Raw genomic sequence first — 17,737 nt, forward strand, 5'->3', positions numbered from 1 at the left:
TCTAATATATAAAACCAATTTTTTTTCTGAAAAGAAGGGAACAAAATCCAAACAATTTTGGCCCAACTATTAAGCAGTTGATGCTGGTGGTGTTATATAGGCCTATCCCACAAAAACCCTGATGACAAGGAGTTAGAGAACTATCCTAGTTTACTGAAATCAAACAGATTGTAATCATACCTTTTGAGACCCTTTGTGAACGAGGTTCTTGAGGCCACACATGGTGACACACTGTAAGTTCACTGTTGGTTTGAAGTGCAGGCACTCAGCCAACCTTAGTTCTACGTAATATGCACTGGTACATAGGACATGACTTCCCCCAGGTCTCGCTCTCACAGTAAATAATCCACATACAGCCTGGCCAACTGAACACTTAGTTTGTTCTGTGATATCTTAGGAAAGTTGTAAAACTAAAGGTATTGAAGTTGGAAAGGTTCTTGTCAGAGGGAATGTTTATTTTCAAAAGTTAGTGCTTTTGCTGAAGGTCTAGAGATTGAACCTTTGATGAAGATCACCTCATTCTCAATATTGATGAGTCATTACACTGAGATATACTTTGTCTTGATATGCAAAGTCACGGTCAATCTTACACAGGTGGATTAATTGTGCAGGAGGAATGGAAATTTCATAAACTATGGACTTGAAAAAATCACACAAGTTTCCATTTTAGCTCTTTAGGTGGTCTGGGCTAGGTAAAGAATATTATGGAAGACAATTCTCAGTGGTTCCAACACCTTTTCTAGCTTGACCTTTTTTTGCTACCTTGTTCGTTGAAACCAGGTTTAATTAAAATCATGATAAAAATAAGTTTGGGAGTTCAGCCTGTAACAACAGCAACTGTTCCATGATTCATGGAATTAATGATAGTCTGTAACCGAGGGCTGTTTTTGTCCCATTATGATACAGACAAAGTTAAAGAGGCTTTCAAGGCAAACAAAAGTTGCATTTTTTATGTGAAACAATCATAGAAAATACACAGTTTTAAAGACAAAATTCTTTTCATGCCTTTTCTGTTGCAGGTTGCCTTTGAGGAAAATTATACTCAAATATCCTATTGAAATTACTTCCCACAGTAGACTTCTAGTCTGATTTCTTAACAAGCAGGTCTAACAGATACTTGTCAGAGGCTGAGGTTATATCTAGTAAATCATATAATTCCTCTAGGCCCCATTGGCCAACTGAATGGGACTCAAGAGACCTGAACTCTATTCCAGGTTCCAAGACTGGCCTTCTGAGAAACTTCAAGTTTCTATGCTTTGTTATCCAAAAAAACCAGAGCAAATGGTATTGACTGCTTTTATGAAGGGTTTTGAAATCTGCTTATGAAAAATGCTGCATACAAGCTACTTATTGGTATTCTTACTATCAAGAGAAAGAGCTCCGTGCAAAATCACATGGAATGCACATTTTCTCCCTGAAGGAGAAAATTAAGAAGAGTGCCTCAGCACATCTGCTAACGTTTAAACATGCTACAGTTCTGATATTTTGTATTATTGGACACTTTTGGAATGTGTGGTGACAAAGAGTTTTGCCCTTAAAGGCAGACTTGTTGCGTGGAGCATGCTTTCTGTAGGGACCATAGGCATAAGCGCACATGGTGGAGCACTGTGCCACCAAGTGGGTTGTCAGTAGGCTGCCAGCATAGCACTGATCTGGGCAGAAAGTTGGAGGAAGCCCAAAACATTGACCATATGGTCATGCTGGAGGCTGCCCTTCCAGCACTGTAGGGGCATAGCCAGCCATCGGTAAAGTCTATGTGAAGATTTTCTATATTCTTTCAACCCACAAATCTTTCTCTTCTACAGGGCATGCCATCCAGCAATGCTAAGTATTTTGCCACATAGTCAACTAGGTATTTTTTTTCTAACTTGTATGCAGAAAAAGAGAAGCAGAGAGCTGGTTGAGAAAGTCCAGCTCTCCTGACTCATAAACATGTCTTTTCTATGAAATCAACAACTGCCAGGAGTCTGCTGCCTAGTAGATTCATTTTTTCCCATGAAAAATAAGTGATGAATTTCACCACCTATGCCCTGACTTTAGAAGCCATTTTAATGTTTCATTTTTTAAATTTTTATTTTCTCTAATGTAACAACAAAATAAATTGTAGTTGATTAGCCTTGATTTTAAGGCCAGGAGGGATAAATAAGCCTTTAGCAAAGGAACAGCCATGAGAGTGTGATTTAATCGGTCATACCTTGTGTGTGTGCTAAGCAGCATTTCAAGAGACGCAGAAATCTCCTGGGAAAAAAAGATGATTGTTTGGGCAGCTCATGCTTTGTATGCTAATTATTACCATCATTCTCTTCTTTCCCCTGCCCCCACCATGTTTCAGCTTGGTCCATGTCCCTTTGGATAAGGCAACTGATCTCTTCATTGCCAGTGCTGGAATGGTCTAGTATGCCTGCCTGCCTCTGCTCTTAGTTTGCCACATCTGTGAATGCATGTATTTATCTGCTATTCGTGTATGTATTTAGTATGTTATTATGTTGTGCACTGTGTGGTATATTACATAATGTCCACGGGGCGTAAGTGCAGAGCATCCAGAATTTAAACTCAAGAAGTGGCTGGCCTGGCCACTTTTTAATTCTTTGCTTACTGCAATTCCCGAATCCAATGTTTTTCCACTGTAGGATCTCACTGTCCGACATATTCCTAGGATTCCACCTAAGCCGCTAGCATTTAGATCTGATTGATGTATACTTAGCTTGGGAAAGTGATCTGCAGCTTCAGTTCATGGTTTTCCTCAGACTATTTCTTACAATATTGCAGACCATTTCAATTCCAGCATCAAGACACAACTCTATCAATTCACTGCTTTTAATGTGGTATCATCTCATTTCCCAAAAGCACTGTACAGCCTTTTGGCTGGGTATTAATAATAGTAAAGCATGTATCATGGTATCAGTTAAAGTATCTAGAATTGTGTCCCAATTATTTATTTTCCTTTCTTTTTTTTATTCCCATTTCACCACCAGCTGCATTCAGACCAGGATAAAGGAGATGGATCACTTAAGTACATCCTTTCTGGAGATGGAGCAGGAGACCTCTTCATTATCAATGAAAACACTGGTGACATCCAGGCCACAAGGAGACTAGACAGGGAAGAAAAGCCTGTATACATACTCCGTGCCCAGGCTGTAAACAGAAGAACTGGAAGACCAGTGGAACCAGAATCTGAGTTCATCATTAAGATCCATGATATCAACGACAATGAGCCAATGTTTACAAAGGACGTTTACAATGCCAGCATTCCCGAAATGTCAGATGTTGGTAGGTGCTAACTAATAATTGATTTCAGTGTCTGGTCTGGGTTCTTTCTGTGGACTTAATGAAGAGCCCAAAGTTTACAGGCACTGAATACAGACATCCGCTGTTTGAGTCTGGAGTAAAAGCACCTCAGCCATTTAAAAAAATAAATCTAACTCCAGGAATATAGTGACAACAGTTTACTGGAATCAGAGGTGTCAGCTGAGTGAAACCCTCTCCCTCTGTTGTACCACAAAAAATGCAAGTTAATACAATCTAGTTTAGCTCACAGTGAAAGTGAGCTGAGCTAAGCTGTGTTACATGACACCTGTAATGAGTTTAATGTGCTTTGTTAACATGATTTAGTAGCAGTGTAATAATACGGTAATCCATGGTCACCTAAGTGTGTCCATACCACCCCTAGATCTGTTCAGCAACCCTTCTTTAGTTCAGAAGGGTAAAAAAAATGGAAAAGGGCAGGTGCAGAAGTGGTTGTACACACTTCAGGAGCAAAAACTGTCACCCGAGTCAACTCATCACTGATTCTGAGATACGCCATTAACTTCCGATGACCTTTGTTGCTCTCTTCATGCAAAAGAAAAAAGCTCCAAAGTCCACTGAAGTCCACTGAAATCTTTCTATTGATTTAAAATGTATCAAGCTGTAAGAATCGATCAATAAAAGAACTTCCTTGAAATATGATTTTAAGATTGGATCTTTTCCTGAGAAGTTGACAGGTTTTGATTCTTTGTCTCTGATTCTTAGGGAGGTCATTTTGATTTCTTTGTCAGAGAGCGATGGATGGTTAAACTGCAAGAAGCACATTTCTAATCTGAAATAATATCCAGGGAGAGAAACATTAATTAATTGTAATCAAGAATGGAATTAAAATAAAGCTCAAGTAATATGAAAATAAAGACTTTGGGGCATGCTCTCTCCTCTCATTCATGGGACTTGTCACACGGATGAAAACTCACCTGGTGAAGAGAGAACCTAATATTCACATTTTAATATGTGAAGTGAATACTTTATTCACTAATCTGTTTTAAATGCCAAAACCTAAGATCATTTCTTATGTTTGTTAACACTTTGCCTAGGATTCAACACCATTTCTTTCTCTAGAAGACACATGAAAAAACAGATTTACGTTCCTATGTTAAACACCTTACAAGCATGAGTAAATTTACAAAAGTATATTCTTGACCTAGATTCAAATTCTGAATGCCTTCAATACCTGGGGAAGGGTGCGTTTCTGGTTTCTTCATAATAAATATGATGAAGGCTCTACATATCTGATCAATAACTGTGTGTTTTAATGAACTGAGAATAAGCCAGCTATCACTTTGGTTTTGTATCTATGTCCTTTATGAACAGAGAAACTTCTACAAAATAACAATATCTCTAACTTTTTGCCACAAGTTTGACCTGAACCTGAACTATGCTTTTTCTACCTCAAAAACTGTCTTGGCCATAAAAAAAACCTGTGGATTTTTATTTTCTTTAATTTATCATTGCAGGTACCTTTGTTGTGCAAGTCACCGCAACTGATGCTGATGATCCTACATATGGGAACAGTGCTAAAGTTGTCTACAGCATTCTCCAGGGACAACCATATTTCTCCGTTGAATCTGAGACAGGTCAGGGGACCTTATCTGTCATTCTATGACAATGTCTGTAATTTAAAATGACATACTAAGCCAAGCTAGGAAATACTAGACAAAAACTTCAAAGAGATTACATCTTGCTCAGTGCAAAATCTGACAAACTTAATAGAGCGAGACATCTATAAACATGACACCTACATTAGTTTAATGTTACCAGCAAAGTCTAATAAATACAATTAGTACTGGATGTGAACCAGTTTTCAATCATTTTTAACAAGCGGTGGGTACAGAGACTGCTGTGGATGCTTAAATTAAACCAAATAGGTTGGCTTTTAGAAGAAAATGAGAAACAGGTGGGTGTGGAGAAAAGTGCTTAATCCTCATAGATCTTCATAATGGCTAAATTAAGACTGAGGGTTTGTTCAGGTGGTTTTTTTTTTTTCTCCTCCTGCTTCTTCAAAACTTGTTTAAAGTAATTATAATTTCTGTACATCTGCAACGTATCACTTTAATGGTAATTTTATGAAAGAAATCTTAATTAAGAATAATGATAGAAGAGGTAAAATTGGCTGTTGCGCTACACTAGAAGATCATAAATAGAATCCGAAACTTCTGAGTTCTGTTTTTGGAAGATGTTTAAATTATACGCAGTGACTGGAATTTTTTATGGGCTGAATAACAGTCAGCTTTGGAACCTGTGCATGTAAAACATATGAATTCTGGCTGACTGCATCTGCTGAACCATTGACTATCTGACTACATAGACAGTCTCTTCCCAAGATTTGTAACAAACTTGTCCAACAAGAAACAAAGAATCTCCAGAAACTCCTTAAATGAGAACATCCATTGTGATAGGTTGCTGGGAGCTAGAGAAATCAGTTCTCCTCAGCATCCTTACAGGAAAGGAACGGCTTATCCCAGACAATTGATCAGGTTTTAGCATTGTTTCTTAAATAAATCTTGGAGACTCAGGCAGGGAAAAGGAGGGAGAGATTATGTTTCTCAAAGAAAAACCCAAGGTGAAAAAATGTACATAATTCTGAAAAGAGGGAGAGCCAAGATCAAAGAGAGCTTCCCTTCAAGCATAAGGTATTAGATACTACAAGCAAGGATTTTTGCACTGATGCACTCGTTCCGACTTGGACAGTACACTACGTGCTCTTCTATCTAGAGCTATAATAAGGATAACATAGCTGGGAGTTCACCAGTAATAATCTTTTAGCAAGAGGTTTGTATGGGGCACACAGGGGAAGCAAGGTAAACCACAGGCTTGATCTTCCTGCCATGGAAATCAATTGCAGAACTCCTAGAGTGAAATAAGTCTCCATCGAAGCTGCTGTGAATTTTGCCATGGATTTCAGTACTTGAATTTCACTCCTTTTGCCTACAAAGGAGTCAGTTCTTAGCCTTAAGAGACACAGTGAGAATGCAAACATTTTGCTTCATGGTAAATCTGAATGATTGGATTTCAATAGGAGTTGGCCTCATAACTGATATTTGTGCCTTTGAAGAAGGAAGTGACTGGCAAAATCATTTCAATCAACGTATAAATAGAAATATATATACTTGGGCATGCTTGGATGCTCACAATTTTCTTAATTAATTTCTCTCTCCCATTTTATGTTGTTGTGTTGCCTCTTTAATGATGTCTTGCTGAAGTTAGCTTTTTTTTTTTACCACATCTGTCAAAATAAAAATATTGACAGAAGAGGAGAGAAAAGATAGAGCACATTATAATGAACAACAAGCCTTTTTCCAGTTCAGTGAGAGACTTTAGCATGGAACTGAAAGGGGGTAAATAGTTATGTAAAATAACACTGCTCACAAATAGGTAGAACATCTTTCTGGGGATGCCACTAATATTGTGTCTGTCACATAGGCAGCAGACTGAGATATGATATGACAAGTCTGTAATTTAATGTGCCATCTCATAACAGTAAATATTTGTACTGGGCAAAGTTTACCTATTACACAGGGATTGTTTTGTTCTTTAGGCTGTGGGGTTTTTTTAATAAGGATTTTCATCACAATCAGTACCTTACTTGTGAATTCCCCCTCTTTAATTTTCATGTTTTCAGGTGTTATTAAAACTGCTTTGCTAAACATGGACCGTGAAAACAGGGAGCAATACCAAGTGGTCATCCAGGCTAAGGACATGGGAGGCCAGATGGGTGGATTATCAGGAACCACCACCGTGAACATCACATTGACTGACGTAAACGACAATCCGCCTCGCTTCCCCCAGAGTATGGAATAATTACATTCTATGTCTTTACAGCAAAATGGACAAAAATTGGTATTTTTTTTTTCACCTCAGGTATTGTTTCTGCTGTCATGAACTTACTGAGTATCAGACTTCCTTTAAGAAAGAAAAAGACAACACACAAGCAAGCAATAGGATCATGCTAAGGTTAATTGCAATAACTGGGAAACATATCTTTAATATTTTTGCTCCAGTTGCAGTAAATAGTCTGAGAGGTGAATTAATGTACAGAAACATTAATTTTGCTACCCATTAAATAGCTTTGACTGATATAATCTATATTTCTTGATCAATATTATTTCTATTAGACCTTGTCATTGACTGCGTTTTAAGATATCTGTTCTAATCTAACGTATTTCAGTTTTGAAACATATTTAAGTACGTAAAATGATCCCAAGAGCAATTCTATCAAAATGAATACTTACACCCAGGAAGCATTTGCCTCAATGGATTTTCCTATATTCTTTGCATACAGAAACAAAAACACGTACATAAACATACCAGATATTTCTCTCTATTTTCCTTCCCCTGTCTCAGATCATTTGGTAGATATCTGTGTGATATTTAAGGGCATCACTTGAGCCAGATCTCTTGGAAAGTAGTTTCTATTAATGACCACTCATGGCCATAAGTGATTCAAAGTGATTCAGCTTTCATCCACTTCTCTTTCCCTCTCTTTCCTTCCTTCTCTCTTTCTTTCTTTTCTTCCTTCTTTCGCTCTCTCTTTTTCTTCTTTTTTGCTTTGTCTAACCACTGCTGTGTGTGTGATGTGTGTGTATCACAGTGTCAGTGTGTGTCAAAGTCAAGAGCAGCTGTTAGAGAAAATTATTGCAGATACTATCAGACAAATCAGCAAGCTTTGGCGGTTAAGTCATTGGGAAAGTTATTGGAAGCAACTTGTCATTTAAGTTCAAAGTCTGTTCCTAGCTATGGGCAAAGCGTTTCCATTTAAATTAGAGCAACTTAAGAGGAAATATAGCACTCTGCCTCCAATGAGTTAATTATACATCTCTGGACATAAGTGTCTTCAATATAAAAGCCAAAGATACAGCTTCATAATGCCAACATTCCCCAAGTAGAGTTTTCTCAGAGGAGAATTCAATGTAGCACATTATTAATAGGCATTTGGCTGGATTTGGTTTTAGCGTTACTAAGCTGCGTTGGCCTCTAGCAGTTCTTAATTTTTGTCTTTTGGCCTCAAGACATTTTTCATATACAATTTTTATATAGCCAACAGAGACCCTGATAATGTCTAGAAAGGGACGTATGTTGCTAAAGGTACATGTACGTAGGAAAACAAAATGCCCATCCTTCAAACTAGAAAATAGACAGAAAAATAAGTTACTTTTATCTACATGAAAGTAAGGCAGAAGCTGAAGGCTGTTGCCCCAGGAAGGCCTGAAGACACAGCGACTCACTGACTCATCTGTGCATGCCCAGCATGGACAGTGGGCTGAGAGATGGTGTCCAAAGTACCATGAGACTGACTGACAAAATTTCCTTCTCTGTCTGCTGTAGGCACATACCAATTCAGAGCTCCTGAGTCTATGCCACCTGACTCACCGGTTGGCAGGATAAAAGCTAATGATGCTGACGTGGATGAAAATGCAGAGATTGAATACAGCATCACTGAGGGGGATGGATATGACATGTTTGGAATTACCACAGACAAGGACACACAGGAAGGAATTATAACTGTCAAAAAGGTATACACCTTAACACACTTAATCCCAGCCTCTGAAATACCAGTCAAAACTTTATCGAGCACATACTTGTTTTCCATTTTTAGTGTAACATGTGTTGTTTATTAATTTGAATGCTATCTATTAGGAATCTCTACATTACCTATGTAAAATTTCTTTTATACAAGCAATTGGGGTCCTTCCTCTTATATCCTCCTTTACTGAACCAATGCACATACTTTGAAGGACCTGAGAGAGTAAATAACCTATGGAGTGGGATAGGACTGAGAAAAAATTCTACAGTCTGAACATATCCACAGAATAACTCAAGGAGGCACCACCATCCAACTGTGATTTTCTCCCTATGATGCTTACAGGATTTGCTCACTTACTAGAAAGTGCTGTGTTAAGACCACAGAAATAATCAGTATCACATTGCCTATTTTGTACTATCAGAAGGTGTTGAATTGTATAGGTATAATATATTAAAGTACATAGACAAATTTCTTTTGACTCACATTTTGTAAAAATGTAATTAATAAATCCATCAGCATGCTTTTGCTTTAGAAAAAAAACCACAGTGCCTTGCTGGATCACAATGGACATCATCTACTAGGTTGCACATTGGCTGTCAGAAAAGGTTTGAGAAATATTGTTTACAGTGGGTTATCAGGCAAGCTTGATAAGGTTACAGATATCATCCTCCATCAGTTCAAGTTCAGTCATCACTAGATAGACATTGTGTAGATTTTCCGAACATGCACTTGCTTGTTGATATCAGTACGACACCTGTCATTACTTGTTTTTTAGGAGATGCCTTCCAGGGGCTGATTATAGTATCAGTCTAACTCTGTTTGCATTTCTGTCTGTTGCTGACAGAAGCTGTGAATCTTCTACGACATAATGGAAAAACGGGGTGACTAGTCTCTCCCCACATTTCTCTAAGTGCTGTTACAAAGAGTCACTAAATGCTGTTTCTTCATACTTTTAACAGTGTGATATAGTCATAGCCTATCATAAAATCATGTTTTCCTTGATGGGTGGTCCTGGATGTCCAGACACTAGATGTCACATTGTTTCGTTTCAGTGATGGAATGCCAATATTTAAACAAGCAGCTCCTAGAAAATCTCCCCCCCTTTAGTGTGTGGTGCTTAGGGGCAAGGAATAGACAAGAAAACATCAAAATGCCAAAAATGACAGAATAAAAGGCATGAAGAGTTAAGAATATTTGAGAAGGAAAGATTAATTGATGCTTAGGAGTTCCAGGCATAGAATTCCCTGAAAAAGTGTTTTTTTCTATACCGTACCATCAGTAGCATAGAGCCCTGTCTTTCTCTTTTCTGCTGGCGTTTTAATTCCAGTTCAGTCTCCTGTTATCTGGCACTGGCCTCTCCATGACATCCCCCCATTCATTTGGCTCATCTGGCTGCAAGCCACAGCAATCCCCACAGACCTTTTAAACTTTTCTTTTTCTCTTCCCAGGCATTGGATTTCGAAAATAAAAACCTGTATATTCTGAAAGTGGAAGCTACCAATACTCACGTGGACCCTCGATTCCTCTACCTGGGACCATTCAAGGACTCAGCTACAGTCAGAATTCAGGTGGAGGATGTAGATGAACCCCCCGTGTTCAGCAGACCAGCATACATAATGGAAGTGAAAGAAGGTGTTCCAATAAACACTGTAATAGGAACAGTAACTGCTCAGGATCCAGACGCTGCCAAGAACCCTGTCAAGTAAGCATAGACTATTTCAGCTTGTGTGTAAATTTTTTGCAGCTTTAATTTTGCTTTTTTCATGTCAGCACACACAAAAAAATCACTTTTAACAATGAAATTGTTCAGGTATGCTTAAATAAAGAGTATTGTAGATGGTAAATGATCTCTCACGCTTGGGCATATCTAGGTCTGTGTGATTGTGTTTGCATGGCCCTTGCATCTTGAATTACATCCTATCCTCTTCAGTAACTAATGTTTGTAGTTATTTCTACCATGGAAGAATTTACTGCCAAAAAAGCACTAAGAATCTGTTAGTGTTCTCCTTCCACCTTTAACATTTTCCAGTGCAGTGCGGTGCATCCTCTTGGATATATGACAGGGGGGTGATTCAGCAGACCTTTCTTCTCCCATCCATCCAGACCTGCTTAACAGAGGTCACATTTACCTTCTCTAAACTGCAAGTAGAAATGCCTTAAATGCAGCTCCTGTGCACACACAGACTCTGATCTCATTTGTATCAGTGTGTCCTGGTTTTCGCTGGGATAGAGTTAATTTCCTTCCTAGTAGCTGGTACAGTGCTGTGTTTTGGATTTAGGGTGAGAATGACGTTGATAACGCACCGATGTTGTAGTTGTTGCTAAAGTTAGTAAGATAAGAATCAGTCTCATGGACTTCATAAATTACACTTGCCATGAATCAATAAACTAGTCTTAGAGGAAGTGGAGGAAATGTTAAGGTTGGAGTAGCTAAATCTAAGCCTTCACTTTTGTAAATTAACAGGTACATTGTTTCAGTACATTTGAAAATATACTGGAGTACTTAAGTCATATTGGATAGAGCATAAAAGAACTTTTAAATAGTTGTGTGCTTTAATTAAAGTTCATTGCTACTGACAAGGCAGTAAGAGGAGGAAATGAAAAATACAGCAATATTAAATCCAGGTCAATTTTCAGCATGTCTCTGGGTTGGGCATCTTGGAAATGCAGTAGTAGTCTTAAGATCAAAATAGAACAATACAGGTTTAATAAAAACCCAGTCCATCAATACTTAGCACTTCTGCAAACAACTATCTTTCATCAAGATATCTTACAATGTTTATGAGGTATGAGTAAGTTTTAAGCTCTCAGCTCATCTTGTGAGAGGGGTAAATATTATCATCTTAATTTCCTAGATGAAGAAACTAAATCTAAAACGTTTCTGGCAGAAACCCTCTCTGTCTTCAGTTTACATGCAATGCCCTGCACATGAATTCTTGTTCAAGACTAAGCCTTCTAATTTTAATTAAGGTTTGCTTTCATTTATATCATGACACGCAACAATTATATAGAGTTCTGGACTAGCAGAGCATAGTAACTTCAAGAGCAATGTAAAGTTTTGCTGACTTTGGTGAAGCCCAGGGGCAGAATGAACACCTTCTATACCATGTCTTCATGGGCATGCTAGCATGAAGATGGAAAATTGGTTGAGGTGACACCCAGTCCCCTTGCAGTCTTCATATGAACCTGCTTTTTTATATCTAATGGCACTGGAGAGTGAGGGGAGCGCTTCCCTGCTTCCCTCTGCTTCCCTGTGGTGATAACCACAACCATTTGCATTTCACACCAGCACCAGCTCCTAATTATAAGTGATTTACAGTGGATAGGGATTATGCTGTTCATTGCCGAGTACTGCCTACTGGCTCTTTTCTATTAATTGAATGTGTGTGCTAAAACTTACCTGTCTTTCAAAGGGCAGTTCTTTAATACAGCATAGGTACTTTGCGTATTAAAGTATCAGATAATTATTGAACAAAATTTAGCAGAGGTATCAAAATTGATGCAGTGCAGCAGAAAACTTGTCTCCTTTATACTCTAATAGCATGCAACAATCAAGGTGAAAGGAGAAGAAAAAGAAAAATGAGGAAGAGGATAGAGTAATAGAAATAAACACAGCAAGAAGAAACATGAAAATCAGCATGAGGAGAAGGAAATCAGCAGAAAGCAGTAGCCTGAGAGATGTTAGCTTGCAATAAATGTAATTTTATGGTGCTAATATCTTGGGTATCTCCTAGAATTCAGGGGCACGGGTTGAGTTTGCATCTTTTTGACAGGGTGATTTTTTTTTCCATCATGCAATAGAGATGCTAAATCTGATTTTCACTTTAAGCTTCGGGGAAGATGCAATTAGACTGTATATATAAGACTTGTCACTTGCTTGTCAATTTTTCTTGACAGCTAAAAATAAAATCTTTAGACACTTGATATTACAATGAAAACCTTCCATTTTCTCCTCTACTTGAGTGAAGACTTCTCTTTTTAAACAAACCGAGCCCTAACTCTGTTAGATGAAAGCCCCTTTGATCTTCCATTAAAGGAAACCTTCACAATATCATTATGAAAACGCGTTATGAAAAATTCACACACACATCCCTTCCTGACCCACAAATCTTCCTGCCTTGCGGTTACATTAGACAGCAAGCTGCTGAACATCAGGAGACAATGAAGCAATAACAAAATAGGAAGCGGATATCTGCCCTGGTTGTCAGAGTGCATAATCGTTCATGACCTATGTATTTGTAGAGCTCCATTTCATCAGTCCAGCCCTTATAAATAAGCTTTGCTGTGACATGACATTAAGAAAATACAAAAATACACCAATAGATGTTTGGCTATATTTGAATATGCACCCATGCGTAGCGACATTAATACACTCCTGAGTAACACTCCACTGTCCAGCTGTGATATAAAAAAAAAGTTTTGCATTCTGCTTGTGTTTGATGTAAACAGAAATATTATGAACCACTGCATACTGAAAAAAAATAATGCTGCAACTGGCACTGCTGTATTGTACATCAGATCTTTTTAAATTGCTAGCTGAGTTTTTTTGCTATAGTAACTCCTCAGAGGCATAATGAAGTTCATCAGTCACTGGAACTGTCTCCCTGCTGTGATTTGATTTACTAAAGTATCCCAGATGAAAATGATCTGCAAACAAATGTAAGGCTTAATTTTGTTTGTGTATTTTACTGACAACATATTTGCATGTGTTAGATTCTCTCTTTCACCCTCCCCTTCTTCCTGTTATGTACGAGGAGAGACTGGAATCTACGTAGATACCTTTTAACTTCCTAGCTTGTCAATTCCTCAAGGTTTGAAAGGGAAGAAGGCCTGAAATCTGACAAATAAACACCAGTAATTTCATTAAATAAATGCAAAAATGAGTTTGATGTTGTCTGCTTAATTCTTACTAGGTTATGATCCATAAGTCAGAATCGCCACCAATTCGACGTAATTAACAGTCCTTGATCAAAAGAGACTGGATTATACAAACTGAGAAACAGAAGTGACAGTCTAGCTTATTAAAATCATCCTTCTAGACCAGGGTTAATGGTATAATTAGAATATACTTAAACTGCATTGACCTTGTATGTATTTTCTTTTGGATATGAAGAAATAAAATTAACATTTCATTAAGAAGCTGTTCTCCGGTTGTTTTTGGTTTGTGGGTTTGTTTTTTTTTTTTGTGAGTTTAACTTTCCACTGTACAAATGACTGAATATACGTACAGTTTTATAAGGACTTATATTTTAAAATTCTTAATATCTTGAAGAAGAAGTCCTCAATGTTACAGCTCTGGTAACCTTAGAAAAAGTCCAGAACAATTTTTTTTTCATTTCTTCCAGATACTGTACCACAGATTGAATTTGGGAAATCTTACGAAGTAAAGATAGTGATTACAATATGCCAAGGCATTAAAATGTGCTAAGGCAGTAAGGTATTTTAAGTCCATTCATAATATGAAGCATGAGTGAAAGCATAACTGAAGAAAGAAAAACAACGAATGGACAACTCATGCCTAAAGCTAGATGCTTACTTAAATATCTTGCTGAGCAAGAGCCTGAAACATACTACTACAGTTGGCTGGAACAGCTAATCTATGGAAAATCCTGATATTTAATTTCAAATAGGAATGCAAAATCTAGATTTACTGCAAAATGGAAATACCAAAGTGTTTCAGTTGAAAGATATGGAAATGAGCTACAGAATATCTGAAAAATAATTGAATTCACAAAACACCAACATAATATCATATAAAAGCCTGAATGAATGAAAGTTAAAATGAAACGTTTACCATATCAAATACTTAATTTGTCAAAATATAAGAGAGTCAGACCGGTTTGTATAAACTTGTTTCCATCAAACATTTCAGTTAAGTCAACAAATTCACATGTACTATTTGATTTGGACAAAACAACACAGCTTGCTGGGGCTGTCCCATCAGTCAGCGCTGCGTATAACATACCTTCTCACATACTCTTTTCAAGCTGATGGTAATGTTACAATGCTGCATAAAGGAACTAGGTTAGTGGCACCACAGCTGACTTCATGCAGCTGAAATTCCGGCACTGTTAGTCAAGTGACAGCAACGAACAAAACCTAAATCAACTCCTGAAAATCTAGCAAGGTGTGCCTATGCAAGTCCTACAAAAAAGGTCAGCCTTTTGTGTGAGTACCTTTGAATCTCATTTGGTTGTTTCCATAGGAATTTAATGTGGAAAAAGAAAAACATTTTAGTGCAAATAATTAATACTTGCTATTGTTTTGTTTAGGAAGCTAGGCTACGCTAAAATTCTCATTTTAGAATAACACCAATTTGCTGTGGATATTATATCCCATTTTTTTACTTGTAAAGAAGAAAAAAAAAAAGCAGTTACAAGATAATTAGCAAGTTAGTTCATTTTAAACCTTTGTCAGAATCACGTGTTTCAACTGGACTCTTGTATTTCCTTCTTCTTCCATGCAAGATCTTTCTCAGAAGTTAAGAGACACTGCACAGGCACTGGGAAATCTGTGCAGAATAAGGGATATGTCACGCAGCTGCTCCTAGGGCAGAGCAGGGAACGGAAATTTTCTTCAGCCTCTGCATTCCCCTCCGTTCTGTAGTGGCAGTAAACTCTGCCAGCCATTCTTCTGGCCCAGTTTTCATCTGACAGCATACCAGCTCAGCCGTATCTTAATCCTTGTCTGGACACAAGGGACAGCAGCAGCTGCCTTGTCTCCATCGACGTGGCCTTCAAGGAGACCAAGGGAGCACACTGGGCTTCCTAAGGCTCTGTCCCGGATTGTACACCAGCACACATTCGGGCTTGAAACAAGAGCAGAATAATGCAATTGCATTCTTGCTTTAGCAACATCAGAGACGTATTTCTGTCAAAACCTCCGTAATTTATGCAAGAATTTTCTCTTCATGAGAGATGAAACCAAGTCACAGCATTTGGATCAGGGTGGTAGCACCCCCTCCCGTGAACTGCAGAGCTCTGTTTCTAAAGTTGAGCTCAGTTCAGCAGAAAAAGCAAAAGATCAGATTGAAAATTTGAATCTGTATTTAGACTCTGAGCTCCTCCAGAGCTTGTTAGCATTCATTTTCACATCTAGGTACCATCAAGCAGGGCTGAGCATGTTAGTTTTAATGAATTATAGCAAACCTTTATGTGATACGTACGACGGAATAATGAATCTCTGTTCCGTGCTGCCTTGTTTGGGGGGGGGCAGTCTTTTTAAACGCTGGGAAGTGAAAGCAAGAAATGCACCCCAGCTGTCAAATTTTATATCAGAAATGATTTGGAACAGTTGATATATCAAACCATAAAAAGAGGGTTTTATAATAGGAAAGCCAACTCAGCCTTAAAATAAACTTCATATCTTTCAGGACACAGACTTCACATTTCTCACTAAAAACAAAGCTTTGATGATTCTCAGAGGTATGTAAATTCTGCAGTAATTCATTTATTCAGTGACAATGCTCCGCCTTCTAAATCAAACCTCCAGTGTGTCATTATCCAGTGGCTCAGAACTAGCTCTTTGTGAGAATACATGAAGACTCTGAAGCCTGCGCTGAAAACAAAAGGCAACCCCATTTACTAGCTGTTTGATGTCTAGTCTTAGAAAATGGTTTAAGAACATAGAAATAAAAAGGAAAGAATTCTCCTAACCCCTGTCTCTGTATTTGCAGGTACTCTGTAGATCGACACACTGATATGGACAGAGTATTCAACATCAATTCAGGAAATGGTTCGATATTTACTTCAAAACCCCTTGACCGGGAAACACTGCTATGGCACAACATTACAGTAATAGCAGCAGAGATCAGTAAGTCAAACCTAAATACCACTGCTGTCCCTGATGTAATGAATTTAGCCTTCTAGCTGAGCGTGTGAAAAGCACGGCTGGACAGATGTCAGGTTATATGGATAGTCCGCTCAATACTAATGAAGAAGCGGAAACTCTGCAAGAGGTGGTCTGCAGTTTTGTTACCGTGTTACCATGAAGAGGTAACTTAGCTGAGCAGGGAGGAAAGGTAACAATTCTGTGTTTTCTAATCAGTAATAGCCTTTTTTTAAAATTTTGAACACGACTGTTGAATTCTGAAATTGGCATGCAGCAAGCAAGATGGTTTAAAGCCAAACTGCATTCCATGGCTGAATTCAGTCTGATCCAGACTGAATATAGCCCAGGCTGGATGTTTGCAAGTAAGACTAAAGTGGCTGGGCTGAGCTAGGTGGACAGATCTTAATCAGTTTTAAGGATTTCCATTTTTAACTTCTTTCGCATCCTTTGAAATTACGAGCTATAGTTAACAAATCAGTCTGTCACTTAGTTTAGGATTGCTCAGAAGAAGTAAACTTGTGATAATACTAGTCCTGTTGATTTTAGGAGCGGAAGTGCCAGGGATCTAGATAAGGACGTGTATGCTAGGTGGCCTTAATAAACAATCCTCTTTATTTTAATACATTAACTATAAGCGTGTGACATGCTCAAATACTAGGAAATGCAATTCTATTTGCTTTTGGAGAGTCACAGTGCCTACGATTGTGAAGCATGGTAGAATGGTAGATAGATCTAATATAAACACCAGTTCCGACTGTCACAAAGCCTTTGTGCAACTCAGAGGCTAAATGGCTTTTTCGTTAAACGTAATCTGAGACAATATAAGCTCTACTTTCTGATATTGTGTGTATGTGCATATGGCTCAATCGCCTGCTGAACGGTGAGAAGAGTGTAACTTAGGAGTACTTGACTCCACCTTACTCTATTCTGTAGGTCTTTTTAAAACTGAAAACTGATGTGAAACAATACTATTGAGGCAAGCAGATGGGGTTATGTAAAAAAGTAGTGGGTTAGAGCCTACAGAAATTATGTTTCTTAATAGTTTTCTCCCTCTCTTGAAAGTTTGCACCTTTTAAT

General features: G+C 38.0%; 1 protein-coding gene across 3 annotated transcripts in view; it reads left to right on the plus strand.

The window, feature by feature from the left end:
- The window catches only part of LOC143156618 (cadherin-6), a 110,408-nt gene that overhangs the window by 77,000 nt on the left and 15,671 nt on the right, over window positions 1-17,737 (plus strand). For all 3 annotated transcript variants that reach the window (XM_076330391.1, XM_076330394.1, XM_076330392.1), the window contains exons 3-8: window positions 2,976-3,270; window positions 4,764-4,883; window positions 6,929-7,096; window positions 8,632-8,819; window positions 10,279-10,532; window positions 16,506-16,642. In XM_076330391.1, coding sequence (XP_076186506.1) covers window positions 2,976-3,270; window positions 4,764-4,883; window positions 6,929-7,096; window positions 8,632-8,819; window positions 10,279-10,532; window positions 16,506-16,642 — 1,162 coding nt within the window. The remainder of the gene's footprint in view (window positions 1-2,975; window positions 3,271-4,763; window positions 4,884-6,928; window positions 7,097-8,631; window positions 8,820-10,278; window positions 10,533-16,505; window positions 16,643-17,737) is intronic.

The sequence above is a fragment of the Aptenodytes patagonicus genome, chromosome 2, assembly GCF_965638725.1.
Source record: "Aptenodytes patagonicus chromosome 2, bAptPat1.pri.cur, whole genome shotgun sequence".
NCBI lineage: Eukaryota > Metazoa > Chordata > Aves > Sphenisciformes > Spheniscidae > Aptenodytes > Aptenodytes patagonicus.